The sequence below is a fragment of the Schistocerca cancellata genome, chromosome 6 (assembly GCF_023864275.1).
Source record: "Schistocerca cancellata isolate TAMUIC-IGC-003103 chromosome 6, iqSchCanc2.1, whole genome shotgun sequence".
NCBI lineage: Eukaryota > Metazoa > Arthropoda > Insecta > Orthoptera > Acrididae > Schistocerca > Schistocerca cancellata.
In genome coordinates this window covers 6,489,587-6,503,144 of record NC_064631.1, presented here as the reverse complement: position 1 = coordinate 6,503,144, position 13,558 = coordinate 6,489,587, and the positions used below count along the sequence as shown (strand labels likewise).

The 13,558-nt window shown below is 39.4% G+C and overlaps 1 protein-coding gene across 3 annotated transcripts in view; it reads right to left on the bottom strand.

The window, feature by feature from the left end:
* Nucleotides 1-9,648: 9,648 nt before the first annotated feature.
* Nucleotides 9,649-13,558, bottom strand: part of LOC126191415 (uncharacterized) — a 233,934-nt gene continuing 230,024 nt past the window's right edge. For all 3 annotated transcript variants that reach the window (XM_049932286.1, XM_049932285.1, XM_049932287.1), the window contains exon 6: nucleotides 9,649-10,143. In XM_049932286.1, the coding sequence (XP_049788243.1) occupies nucleotides 9,847-10,143 (297 nt within the window). In that variant the 3' untranslated portion in view covers nucleotides 9,649-9,846. The remainder of the gene's footprint in view (nucleotides 10,144-13,558) is intronic.

Sequence of the window (13,558 nt, the reverse complement as noted above, 5' to 3'; positions counted from 1 at the left end):
ATCCGTAACAAGATGAAATTTGGATCCATAGAGAAAAACACCAAACTTATGAAGAGCATAAATAGTGGCAAAGATTCTTTTTCAATATAAGAATACTTTTGTTGGGCATCCGTGAGCGTTTTGGAGGCATAAGCAATGGGTTGTTCAGAACCGTCAGAAAAACTGTGCACAAGGACTGCACCGACCACGTATTGAGAGACATCTGTGGCAAGAACAAGATGTTGGCCAGGTCGATAAGTAGCCAGGCACGGGGCCTGTTTCAGCATAGTCTTCAATTTCTGGAAAACCGCATCGCATGACGCGGACCAGTGAAAAGGCACGTTTTTATCCAACAGGCGATGCAACGGATGAGCCACTGAAACAGGGGATGGTAAAAACTTGTGATAGTATGCTATTTTCCCCAAGAAGACCTGCAGTTCCTTAGAACGGCAATCGTTAGTATTGATAGAGGCTGAAAGACGTGTTAAGGACCAGAAACTGCCGGGAAGCAGAGTTGAGAGGAAGTTGATGATAAGCTTCTGACAGGTCAAGTTTAGAAAAATACTGGCCTCCAGCAAGTTTAGTGAACAGTTCTTCAGTGAACAGTTCTTCAGGTCGAGGCATAGGGTAAGGGTCAATAAGGCATTGAGCATTTACAGTGGTTTTGAAATCACCACAGAGACGAATATCACAATTTGGCTTACCAATGACGACAACAGGAGAGGACCACTCTCTGGAAGTGACAGGAAGCAAGACCCCTGAAGCAGTGAGATGATCCAGCTCCCATTTGACCTGATCACGAAGGGCCACAGGAATGGGCTGAGCCCGAAAAAACTTAGGCCAAGCAGTGGGTTTGAGTGTGATATGAGCTTCAAAGTCCTTTGCACGGCCTAACCCAGGAGAAAAAAATGGACGAAAATGTCGCCGACAAGGAATCCAATTGAGCATGAGGAATACCATCAGAGACAATATTGACAGAGTCATCTATGGAGAACCCAAAAACGCGAAAGGCATCATAACCAAAAAGATTCTTTCCGTTACTATGACCAACCACAAATATGGGAACAGTGCGAACGACAGATTTGTAAGATACCTCAGCATCAAATTGTCCCAAGAGAGAAATCATCTGTTTATTGTAAGTCTGTAATTGCCTAGTGAGTGGTGACAGGATTGGAGAACCCAACTGAAGATACATCTGAGAATTGATGATAGTGGCAGCAGAACCAGTATCCACCTGCATGCGAACATCTCGACCAAGTATATGGACAGTGACAGACAAAACAGAATCAGAATCAGCATCATGTTCATGAACATCATGTATTATGCGGTCAGATTTGCAAACGGATGACACAGGACTTTTTTTTTTTTTTTTTTTTTTTTTTTTTGTGACACACGGCCCAACGTTGAGGACAATCTACTCGTGAATGCTCCATTAAACACCGCGGACATGAAGGAAGTTGCCATGGGTTTTGCTGCAGTTTCTTAGAGGTTAGTTTACGGTTAGGCCGAGGCTGCACTTGGAAGCATACTGCGGCCACGTCGGCCGGCGGGGATACGCCACACGCTTCGTCAACATCGCACAGAGGTTGTATTTCCTCGACGTCGCCCCATGCCTCTATTTGCGCTCCAGCGGCACGAGAAATTTCAAAAGACTGAGTGATGGATAGGACTTCATCTAGAGTCAGATTTGCCAACTGAAGGGCACGTTGCCTAACTTCTTTGTGGGCGCTGATCACATAATAGCATCCCATACCATGGAATCGGCGTAGGATTCTTTGTAAATTTCAGTAACAAACTGACACTTTCTACTGAGTCCGTGAAGTTCAGCAGCCCAAGTGCGATGGGATTGATTTAGTTGTTTTTGACAATGATAAAAGGCAACACGAGAGGCTACCACACGCATTTGCTTTTGAAAATAGATGGACAGAAGTGAGCACATTTCAGCAAAGGACAAAGACGCAGGATCTTTCAAAGGAGCCAATTGTGACAACAACCGATACATTTGAGGTGAAATCCATGAAAGGAACAGAGACTTGCATGTTTGTTCGTCTGCAACATGAAATGCCAAGAAGTGCTGTAGAAGACGTTTCTCATAATCAGACCAGTCTTCTGCCATCTCGTTGTAAGAAGGAAAAGTAGGTTGAGACAACGACGAGAGAGCATTTGATGTCGCGGCGAAATGACGAATCGCATTTGTGAGAAGCGTTTGCTTTTCTATGAGACATTGCAATAGTTGCTCTAAAGTAGCCATGGAAACATGTGGGTCAACGATAGAAAAAAAAATCCCATACTCGTCGCCAATTGTTATAACTTCAAGTTGAACAAATATATTTCAAGGAAGACGCAATACATGAAAGTCACAGATCAAGTAAACGTGTGTACACTTTAACAGTCAAATCATAACTGAGTCCAAGTCTAACGGCCGCTGGCTGGCTAGCCGCTTAGGTGGCACTGCTGCTGCATGGCTGGCAGACAGCGCCGCATGTAGAGAACGCACGTAACTGCGCGGCGGCACTTTGAAAGATTGGCGAGTCACAACACCTAAGGTAACTATTTCTACGATTTGACCAGCAGGTAGAAGCCAAAAATACAATCCATATTTATGCTTTGTAAGCAAAACAATGAGAACATACCACTGCAAGGGACCTGCAGAATACTCTGAGACTTCCCACACAGCCAAAACTGCCTAGCTGTAATTAAAATAACAATAAGCATCCTCTTATCTGGTCCTATTCCCATCTGCGATGGCATTTTAAGATTGCAGACTGGAAGAATCTCTTCAACCATCTTGACAAATGCTTAGGGTGAATACCAGCTGATGTTGAAAACTACCAGAAACTCACAAGAGCAATGACTGAAACAGCAAAGAAGACCAGCCCTAGAGGATTCCACAACATGTACATACTGGGATCAGATGCCTAGTGTGAAACGTTATGCATAGTGAAGGAAGCTCAACACAAGAAACAGATAGAAACAGTCACCAACATGGATTTTGTTTGAGAGATATAGAAGACAAGGCTGGTCATCTTTAAAGGTATCAGACAGACAACTAAAGGATTCAAAAGGTAAGATGACCCTGCTCCCAGATGAGACTCCAAACCAAGTCATGATTTCTTCTAGAACCCCACAGGACAAAGCACACACCACACACAACAAACATGAACATACAGTTTTGAAGACATCTATCCCAGACTAGACTGTATTTTCCCAGCCATTCAGTACAAGACAACAACACTGGCACTCAAAACATTAAAGTGGAAGAGGTACCAGGACCTGAATTACAGTGGTAGTGGTAGTAGTAGTATGGTATTCTGCCTTACAGCAAGTCTTGTCATGGGTTAACTTTTGTCTGTCCATAGCCAGGATTTTCATTTCTGAATATTTGTCTCCTTTGATATTGTCCAGCATTTGATATCTTCTTTTTCCTCTTCCCTTTTTTCCCTCCACCATTCCTTCTATTCCTTCCTTCAATAAACAGTCCCTCCTCAAACAATGTCCAATCCAGTTCTGCTTTCTCTTTTTGATGACTCACAGCATGTTTCTTTCTTCTCCAACTCTTCTTAATACTTCTTCCTTCCTTACTCGGTCTTCCCATTTCACTTTTTCCATTCTTCTCCATATCCACATCTCTTCATCTTCCTTCCTCAATGTCCAGGTCTCCGCAACATATAGTGCAACGCTCCATATGTAACATTTGGCAAATATTTTCCTCAGATCTTCATTTAGTGGTCCACAAAGTAATTTCCGTTTCCTCCTGAATCCTTCTTTTGCCATTGCAATTCTTTTCCTAATTTCTGTTGAGCAATACATATCATCCATTATTACACTTCCCAAGTAATTGAAGTTATTCACTTGCTCTATTTCCTCTCCCCCTATTTTCATGCGGCATTTTCTCCCCTTTCCTCCAATTACCATGCTTTTAGTTTTCTTCTTGTTAATCTTCATTCCATATTCTTCTAATTTTTTGTTTAGATCATCTAACATTTGTTCCCTCTCTCTCTTGCACTCTCTGCCATCACAACCATGTCGTCTGCAAATCTTATACATTCCACTCTCCGACCTACTATACAAACTCCTCTCCTTCCATCAAAACTTTCACTTATGGTATATGTACCAAAAAATGGATGACAGAGTTCTGTAACAATACTGTCGCAGAAGAAACTGAGTAGCACCATGGTGTAGGGGATATGATACTAAACTGTTGCATAGAGGGTCGTGAGTTCAAAACTCACCTGGATTGTACAATTTTAGTTTCCATATACGGTTCAAGTACATTCTTGAAGTATCCACAAATGTCAAGAGTCATCGTACTGGAATTTTCTGTAGCTGTATATATACTATATGTGTTCTGGCCGGAGGAAGTTCGCTCCACACTCTTGTATGTGCAAGTGCTGAATAAACCTTCATTAAGTGAATTTAGTGTTCGACATTCATCTCATTACACCTTCTCCTATGTGACATTATTCTGGAGGAGACACTGGGTACTGGAACTTGTGACAGTGCACATTATCGATGACACAGTGGCTCCCATCAGGATACGACAGACCCCCGTTTACATGGCGAGAAACCAAGTTCGAGCCATATTCAACAGATCACAATCTATCGGAGACAGAAGAAGAAGAGGACGTTTCGATGATAGCAACTGTGTGCCACCACATGACACATCCTTCTGCGTTCCCTGGTGACAATGACCAAGATCCAAACAAGTGGCTGAAGGTATATAAGCATATAGCCAAATTGGGATGACACCGTCTGTTTGGCTAACGTATTTTTCTACTCAGAGTGCACTGACAAGCAATGGTATGAGATCAACGAGGAGAAGTTCACAAGCTGGGAGGTATTCCAGGCAGAACTGCGCAAGTATTTCGGCGACACACAATGAAAGAAGTGCAAGGCTGAAGATAAATTAAAGTTCAGGGCACAGCGCCCATGAGAAACTACAGCATCCTACATTCAAGACGTCTTGGAGCTGTGTAAAATAGTGGATCCTAGAATGGAGGAGGAAGATAAGGTCGTACATCTCATGAAGGGTGTTGCTGAGGACATGTATCAAGCCCTAGTCCTGAAGGAGGTCTCGACAGCAGACTGTTTCATAAAATGGTTCCAGTATATCGAGATAATGCATCAAAAAAGAATTACACGCAAGAAGTTTGAATGGCTTCACAAAGTCGTATCAATGTATGTGATGGAGGCAGCAACTGATTTCACAAGTGTTCTTCATCAGACAGAGAGAGAGGAAGTTCAGAAGGCACTTGGATAGCATAGCGAGCAAAAAACTGAGACGCTTCAAGAGGTCATACGAGAGAAATTGGAACAGACATTGAACCCAACCTCCCGTCCTTCATTTCCCTTTGAAATGGTGAAAAAGTCAAGACCCAGGCAGAGTTACGTTCCTACAATGCCGCATAAGGGACCTGTTTGGGCACTAAAGAAGATTGACGTCTGGAGGACCCAGGATAACCAACCAGTAGGCCTCCACTGCAGATGACTGGGACATGTGGTGCGATATTGTTGAGAAAGGCGGTGGTTATCTGATGACGCCCGCACCAGAAGAAAGCAGACCGATCTTAGCCAATGCCAACTCCAGGAGGACGAAGATGAACAAGATGATGTGGGTGTAGCACAACATAGGTCACCATCACTGTAAGCTTGCCGCTGGAGAGGATGCTCCCCAACACGCCGATAAGGTCTCCATAATCGTTTAGAAGCTCCAGCCGATCACCTAGCCACCGCAACCTGGAAAACTAAAGGGTACGACCTTCCTTGGAGGTGAGGCCACTGAAGAGAAAAATCCTCCATCATCGATCACTACAAAAATGATAGGAAACTACGTTCATATCCTCATGGATGGCCGACTAGCCCAAGCTCTTGTGGACTCTGGAGCATCATCATCAGTCATTTCGGAGACGTACCGCAGCTAGTTGCAGGAAAACCGTATTCGTCGACAACAAAACATCTCTTTTGAAGGTGGCTAATGGGAAATACGTAAAACCTACAGGAAGATGTACCATTCATGTGGGTATAAGTGGCCATATACAGCCCTTAGAATTCATAGCCTTACAAGAGTGTAGTCATGACATTCTCGGATGGGACTTTTTGAAAGTTTCTCAGGCAATTATAGATTGTGGTCACTCGAAGATTATGCTAGACATAATGAGATTCTGTGTACAGGAAGATGCGCAGCCAAGTGTGTGAAGACTATGTATACTGGATGAAGAGATCATTCCTGCAGTCAGCACTAGAAAGGTAACTGTTACATATCATGCCATGCATCAACCCATGGATCTTGTAGTGGAACGTAAGAGAAGCATACCACTGGAGAATAACTTCGTGATCCCAGGCTCTGTCGTCTTGATTAAGAACGGATTCAGTGGATTGTGGATAGTTAACCGTCGCTGAGAATCGCAGATCCTTCCAAGACGCATGTGCATAGCAAATGCTCAGCTGTTAATTGAAGAACAGCTGAGCATCATAGAAACCTCCCATGCTGAGTTTGTGGGTGAAATTAGTGCTACCACTAGGAGACAAGATCTTCCAGCTTGACTATCACCAGATTTCACCAAGGAACAACAGAAGAAGCTACTTGCCATTCTTCAAGAGTTCACTGAATGCTTCAATCCACAGGTGAAGAGCAAATTAGGCAAATCGATGGTGAAACAGCACACTAGCATGAAGTCTATCAACCAATAAACCAGAGATCATACCGTGTGTCAGCAATGGAACGTCGAATAATTCGTGACGAGGTAGAGAAAATGATGAAGAATGACATCATTTAGCCTTCGCAGAGCCCATGGTTGTCACCAGTGGTCCTCGTCAGGAAAAAGGATGACAGTTGGCGCTTTTGTGTTGATTACAGGAAGCTTAATAAGATAACTAATAAGGATGTTTACCCTCTTCCACCAATTGATGATACACTAGATTGTCTGAAGTAGGCTAAGTTTTTCTCTACCATGGACATGTACACAGGATACTAGCAAATTGAAGTAGATGAGGCTGATCGTGAGAAAACTGCATTCATCACCCCCGAGGGCCTGTATGAGTTTAAAGTAATTCCGTTTGGTTTGTGTAAAGCACCAACAACTTTTGAATGGATGATGGAGAATCTTCTATTATAGTGTTCTCAGAGACATTTGATGAACATATAAAAAGACTGAGGGCCGTTCTGAAGTGTCTCGAACAAGGCGGACTGGGACTTAATCCAAGAAAGTGTCTCTCTGGAGCAAAAGAAATCAAAATACTTGGACACCTTGTGTCAAACAAAGGTGTGCGGCCACACTCAGAAAAGGTGAGAGCTATAACGGAACTTCATATTCCAAAAAGTATTAGAGATGGGAGAAGCTCCCTTGGATTATGTTATTATTACAGTCGTTTTATCAAAGACTTTTGTATCAAAGCCAGGCCACTCCAAGAGTTGTTCAAAGCTGATGCTAAATTTATCTGGGGTGGTGCTTAACAACATTCTTTCAATGTTTTGCGAAAAGTTCTTGACGACTGACCCTGTACTTGGTCTCAATGATGAGAGAGCACCCACAGAACTACACACAGATGCCAGCAAGTATGGGATTGGTGTCGTTCTGGTGCAAAATTCGAATGGAAAAGAGAAGGTTATAGCCTATGCTTGTAGGCCACTTACAAAAGCCAAGAGAGACTACTAAACTACAGAAAGAGAATGTCTTGCTGTGATTTGGGCCACGTGCAAATTTTGACAGTATCTCTGTGGAAGAGCATTCACAGCTGTTACAGACCATCATTCACTTTGTTGGTTGACAGCTCTTAAGTATCCATCCAACAGAACAACTCACCAGGTGGGCACTATGTCTTCAAGAGTATGACATTACCATAGTGTACAAAAGTGGAAGAAAACACTAAGATGCCGACTGTCTCTCAAGAAACCCTGTGCAAGACCATCAAGACCTTGATGAAGATAGTGATTGTCTCGCTGCACTCCAGCATCTCTCTGCTGAGCAGAAGGACGCCAAGATATCTCAAATAATGCCTGCCTTAAATCAGTCAGAGGATGTGAAAGGAAAATTTAAGGTAGTTAATAGATTACTTTGCAAGAAAAACTTTGGTCCATTTGGAAAGAGGTGGCTACCAGTGATTCCTAAACACATGCGCTTAGATATTCTGCAGAAATTCCATGGCACACCTGAGGCTGGACATTTAGGATTTATTAAGACCTACAATAGAATCCGCAATGAGACTTCATTTTTCAACTGCATGCTTCAAGAGCTACCTGAGCGTGAGAGGACAGATGTTAGTAAAAGGGGGCAGACAACATATAGACTTGTAGAGGCTTCTCTGTGAGTCTGTACCAACTTGCAGATGCTGTCTGCAAACTGGCTGAAACTTTTAACATAGGACTGTCTCAACAAATAATTGTTAATTATTTTAATGTGCTGTGTTTAAATTATATAACTGATATACTTTATTCCATCATCCTACGTACCACAGATGTTAAAAAATGTTTTTTACTCATATTTGTAATTTTTTTCTTAACTTAAACTGAAGCTCAAAGTTGAAATTTATACTGAAGTTTTACATCATAAAGTCCTATTAAGTAAGTAATTTTCTGATTTTTATTTAGTTTCCTATCAAAGATATTGCAGGCCACAAAAAGAAAAAAAAATTTAAAATCATCTATATGTCCATCTTTTCAGAGATGGTTGGTGACTCGGCTGTTCACTACAGACTGAAAGGTGTTTGATTTGACATACTCAAAAAAATCAATTTTCAAAATAGTGTATTTTCTTCAGGGTAAGCTTCCCAACATTCATATTCCATAAACAGTGACTACACTATATAGTACAACTGCACAAAAATATTAAGACTGAGAAATTACTCCTTCTTTGGGAAACTGATGAAAAATTGATTTTTTGAATTTGTGCTTTTCATTTGATAGATACACGGTGAATAATTAAGAAACTGCTTGGGGAAAAAAGGTCTTTGCAGCCTGTAATAAAATGGCCACTATTTCTGAACAGTTTTGAGTCTACTGATAATTAGGTAATTCAGCCAGCGAATATCCAATTTTTCTGAGATAGCAAAGTAATTAGTTACTTTTGGAGTTAAATATAGGTCCCTTGTTAGTGTACATGTGACTATACATTAATGTTGCTAATTTCCTAATACTCTTTGCAATTTGGAAGACTATTTCATTTCAAAATCTAAATTACTTACGTTCAGTGACATTAATCAGTTCCATAAACTTACTTTATTTAAAAAGCAATGAAAAATTTAATTAAATTAATTTTAAATAAATCAGACAGTAAAAGTCGGAAAGGAGTTTTAATTTGGAGATGCAAAATAACTGACAGTGGCCAAGGCAGATACTGTATAACGTTTACACACGCAAAAAATTAGTTAATTAATTAATTAATTAATTAAGGTGTCTTGACAGACAGACGGACAACAACATGATCCTATAAGGGTTCTGTTTTTACTGACTGAGGTAGGGAATCCTAAAAATGACAAAAGTGAGAGCAGCCAATAGGCTTCTCTTCTGCTGAACAACTTGCTGTTACATTATGCTTCTTAGCTACTGGAGATTCGTACAGCTCCTCGATGTACATGCATAGGATTTCCAAATCCATAATCAGTGAAATAATACCAAAAGTGTGTCAGGCTATTATAAAGGTACTTCAAAGAAAAACTGAGGCAGCGTAAGAACTTATTTTTATTGATTGCTTACAACAAAATACCACTGAAGTTATCACACAGATGTAGACATTTAACTGTTTTCTCTTAAAATAAAAACGTTTTCTGTTTCCGTTTGCTGCCCCTAGTGAATGTCTATTGGCATTAACTTTATTTCCATAATTTCACTCTGTTCAAATTATTCTAGTTTTTCGAGTTTTGTCTCAAAAATTAAGTCCTGGATTTTCTTCTGCAGAATGGTAACACTTTTTTATTATGAAATTCCTGTAGTCCACACTCAATATATTTTGAAAATGAAGTCAATTGATCTTCAGCGGAGGTCCTCTTTAAAACTTCAAGTGCAGCATTGGCAGATGAATTAATAAGAATAATTTTTGCTTTCTTCAGTGGTGGAATTTGGGGTTGCTCCAAATGTGTACTAGAAGTACTACAAGTACCCGCAGTACCCATGCTTTGTATTTCTTCCAGTTGTGAGTCATCGTCTTCTCTTACTTCTTCTGATGTACCCTAAAAAAATGGAAAAAAATGTTCAGAATCTTTGTTTACTTTTTTCAGGTATCACAAACTGAAGCACAATGGGAGAAAATGGCATGACAATTTGAGTTTCACTGTAATTTCTCTCACTGCATAGGGCTTTAGATAGAAACATGTTTGAATTGTTAACCCTGCTCATGGTGGAAGCACTTATTACAACTATAGAGACACTTCCAGCATTGTGTTAATGGCATTAGTGGATGCCGATTACCAATTTCTTTATGCAGATGTGGGAGTGCAAGGACATATTTCCGATGAAGGTGTACACAGCAGATTATGTGTACCCAAGATGCAACACCACGCGTCTGCCTGTCTGCATATGCCGTAGAAAATACATATACAGCACTGGAAACTAAAATTGCTGGGAATTTGTGTATTAGGTTTCTATCGATCACCAAATGGTGTAATTAAAACCTTCTTCGAACAGCTGGAAGATATAATCCAACACCTCTCAAAAACATATGCTCATTTGATCATTATAGGAGATCTGAACCATAGACACAAGTAAAAATACAGACAATACTAAGACCCTACAGGACTTATTGAGCATATACAATCTAAGAATACAAATAGATAAACCAACCAGAGTAACAAAGCATAGTGAAACTATAGTTGATCATGTAATAACAAATATTCCTACATGCCGTTGTGACGCACAGGTAATAAACTCCTCATTAGCAGACCATTTTGCAATCATGATAGACATAAATATAAAGACTAGTGATTCATTGCAGAAGATATGGGAGATGAGAAGACAGAACTACCCACATAACATAAATCTGCTAAAAAAGATGTTAGAGGCAGAAAACTGGGAAACAATATATGCAGCTAAAGATGCAAACACCAAATGGAACCAGTTTTTTTATTATTCAATTATTACTATGATGTTACATGGCCTGTTAGTAAAAGGCTTGTCAAAAAGCAACAAAATAAATAAATAAATAAATAAAACTGGGTGACTGGATAAGTAATCCATGCCAGAAATAATCTGAGAGTGTATTATGACCTCTCCAAACACACAAAAAAACTGAGGCCTACAACACACTGTATAAAATAAAAAAGAAATAGTACTGTAGTTTTATCAGAGAAACTAAAGCATCATTCATCAGGATGTCTGTCTATAGATAAGGGAAAGAACTACTCAAAAGGTTTATGGTCTTTCATTAATGAAGAGAGAGGAAAAGTAACAAATCGGGCAGAGGACATCTGCCCACTGATGAGTGGGAAAAGCAACGCAAACCCTCTAGAAATAGCCAATACTTTTAACAGATATTATATTACTGTAGCAGACAAATTAATAAGACAAAATAAAACAAATGCAGTAAGTAAACTGTTAAACCCCCCACATACACATCATACTATGGTTTTCATATCTACATCAGATACAGAAGTGTCAAACCTAATAAAACAACTTAAAATTAAACATTCGTCTGGCTTGGATGGTGTCATGTCACATCTCATAAAGGAATGCAGAGAATGTATATTAAAACCATTGACACACATGCTGAATGCTGTGATAGAAGAAGGTATATTTCCAGATTCACTGAAAGTAAGTAAAGTGAAGCCAATATTTAAGAAAGGGAACAGGGATGAATGAGGAAATTACAGGCCAATATCATTGATCTCAACATTTGCTAAAATCTATGAAATGATAATAAAGAATAGAATTGTAAGTTTTATAACAAAGTACAGTATAGTGCATTCATCACAACATGGTTTCAGAAAAGGGAAGTCAACAAAAACAGCATCGACAGATATAATAGAGCACATTCTTAATTTAATTGACAGGCAAGAAAAGACTTGTGGGATTTTTATGGACCTATCTAAGGCATTTGATTGTGTGAACAACTCAAAATTAATGATGAAATTATATCAGTATGGAATTAGAGGAAAATGCTATGACATACTTAAATCATACATTACAATTAGGAAACAATGCTCGCAAATCAGACATACTAGTGGGGGAAATATAGCAAACTACAGATCAGAAACTGTTTATACTCTACGTAAATTACTTCCCTAGCTATATAAATCAGAAACTTATAATGTATGCTGATGACACAACAATCATTTGCACAGCTGACACAAAGGAGGAGCTTGAGAAGGAAGCACTCCTGAATATCGAAAATGCAAATAAATATTTAACACAAAACAACCTGTTTATGACTCAGTCTAAAACAATGAATGTAGTATTTCAGACCAAGCATAGTGAAAATTATAATATAAATGTTAATATAAATGGAAAGACTATTAAAGAAGTAACCAGCACAAACTTTCTAGGAACTATAACAGACAAACATTTGGCATGGGGGAGCACATAGATGCACTGTGTAAAAAGATAAACAAACAGATCTTCATCGTGCATAAAACAGCAAAGACTGTGGATGATAAAGTACTCAGATCATTGTATTATGGACTTGTCTTCCCCCTTTTGTCTTATTCAGTTCATATATGGGGAAGTGCACAAGCTGGCTACTTAAAAAGAATATTCACAATTCAGAAAAGGGCAGTGAGATGCATTGCAAAAATACCACCAAGACAGACCTGTAGGCTAGGTTTTGTACTCTATAATATTATAACAGTATATTCACTGTACATATACCAAAGCATAATGGCGGTAAGGTCAAACGATAAACACCTCCTAAATAAAGATGTACACAAACACGGCACAAGAGGAAATGATAAACAGAAATCTAAAACTGTCTATGACTGCCCCGGAAGAAGCAGGCAAAAGGTTTTTTAATAAACTCCCCAAAATCATTAAAAAAGAAAGACCTAAAATGTTTTAAAAATCTTTTGAAACTATATCTCACTGAGAAATGTATATACAGTTTGAGTGAATACTAAGATGGTGTTTAAATATAATATATCATTAATGAAATGTACCTTTAAAAATTATCATTTCTGTATGTAGTTTGGATTTGTGTGTATATATAATGTGAAACATGTAATACCTTTGTATGCTTATAGACTATTTTTGTTTAATTATTTGTTTATTTATATATAACCAAACCAAGTTTGATGTTAACAGCCTATTGTATGACACACCCAATACTCTCAGCTGGATTTTCAGCTGGAGTCCAGGGGCAAAGAATAAATAAATAAATGTTTGCCTTGTTAAGCTACATTCACACTGTGGTATTTGTCACGGAGACTTGTGCTTGGCACATGTAGCTGATGAGGTGTGGCACATGCCACAAGTTCTAGCGAGTTGTACCTGCATCATCGACACTAGAATTCCAACAAACACTCTGTTCCAGCACATGTACCAGTCTCCATTCGCCAAGCGATAAAACGTATGTTACATAGCAGTTAGTGTTATAACTTGTAATCTCGTCCAATTTTGCTTTCGTTTCCGAAGATGGAGTGGACGAAGAACAACACAATG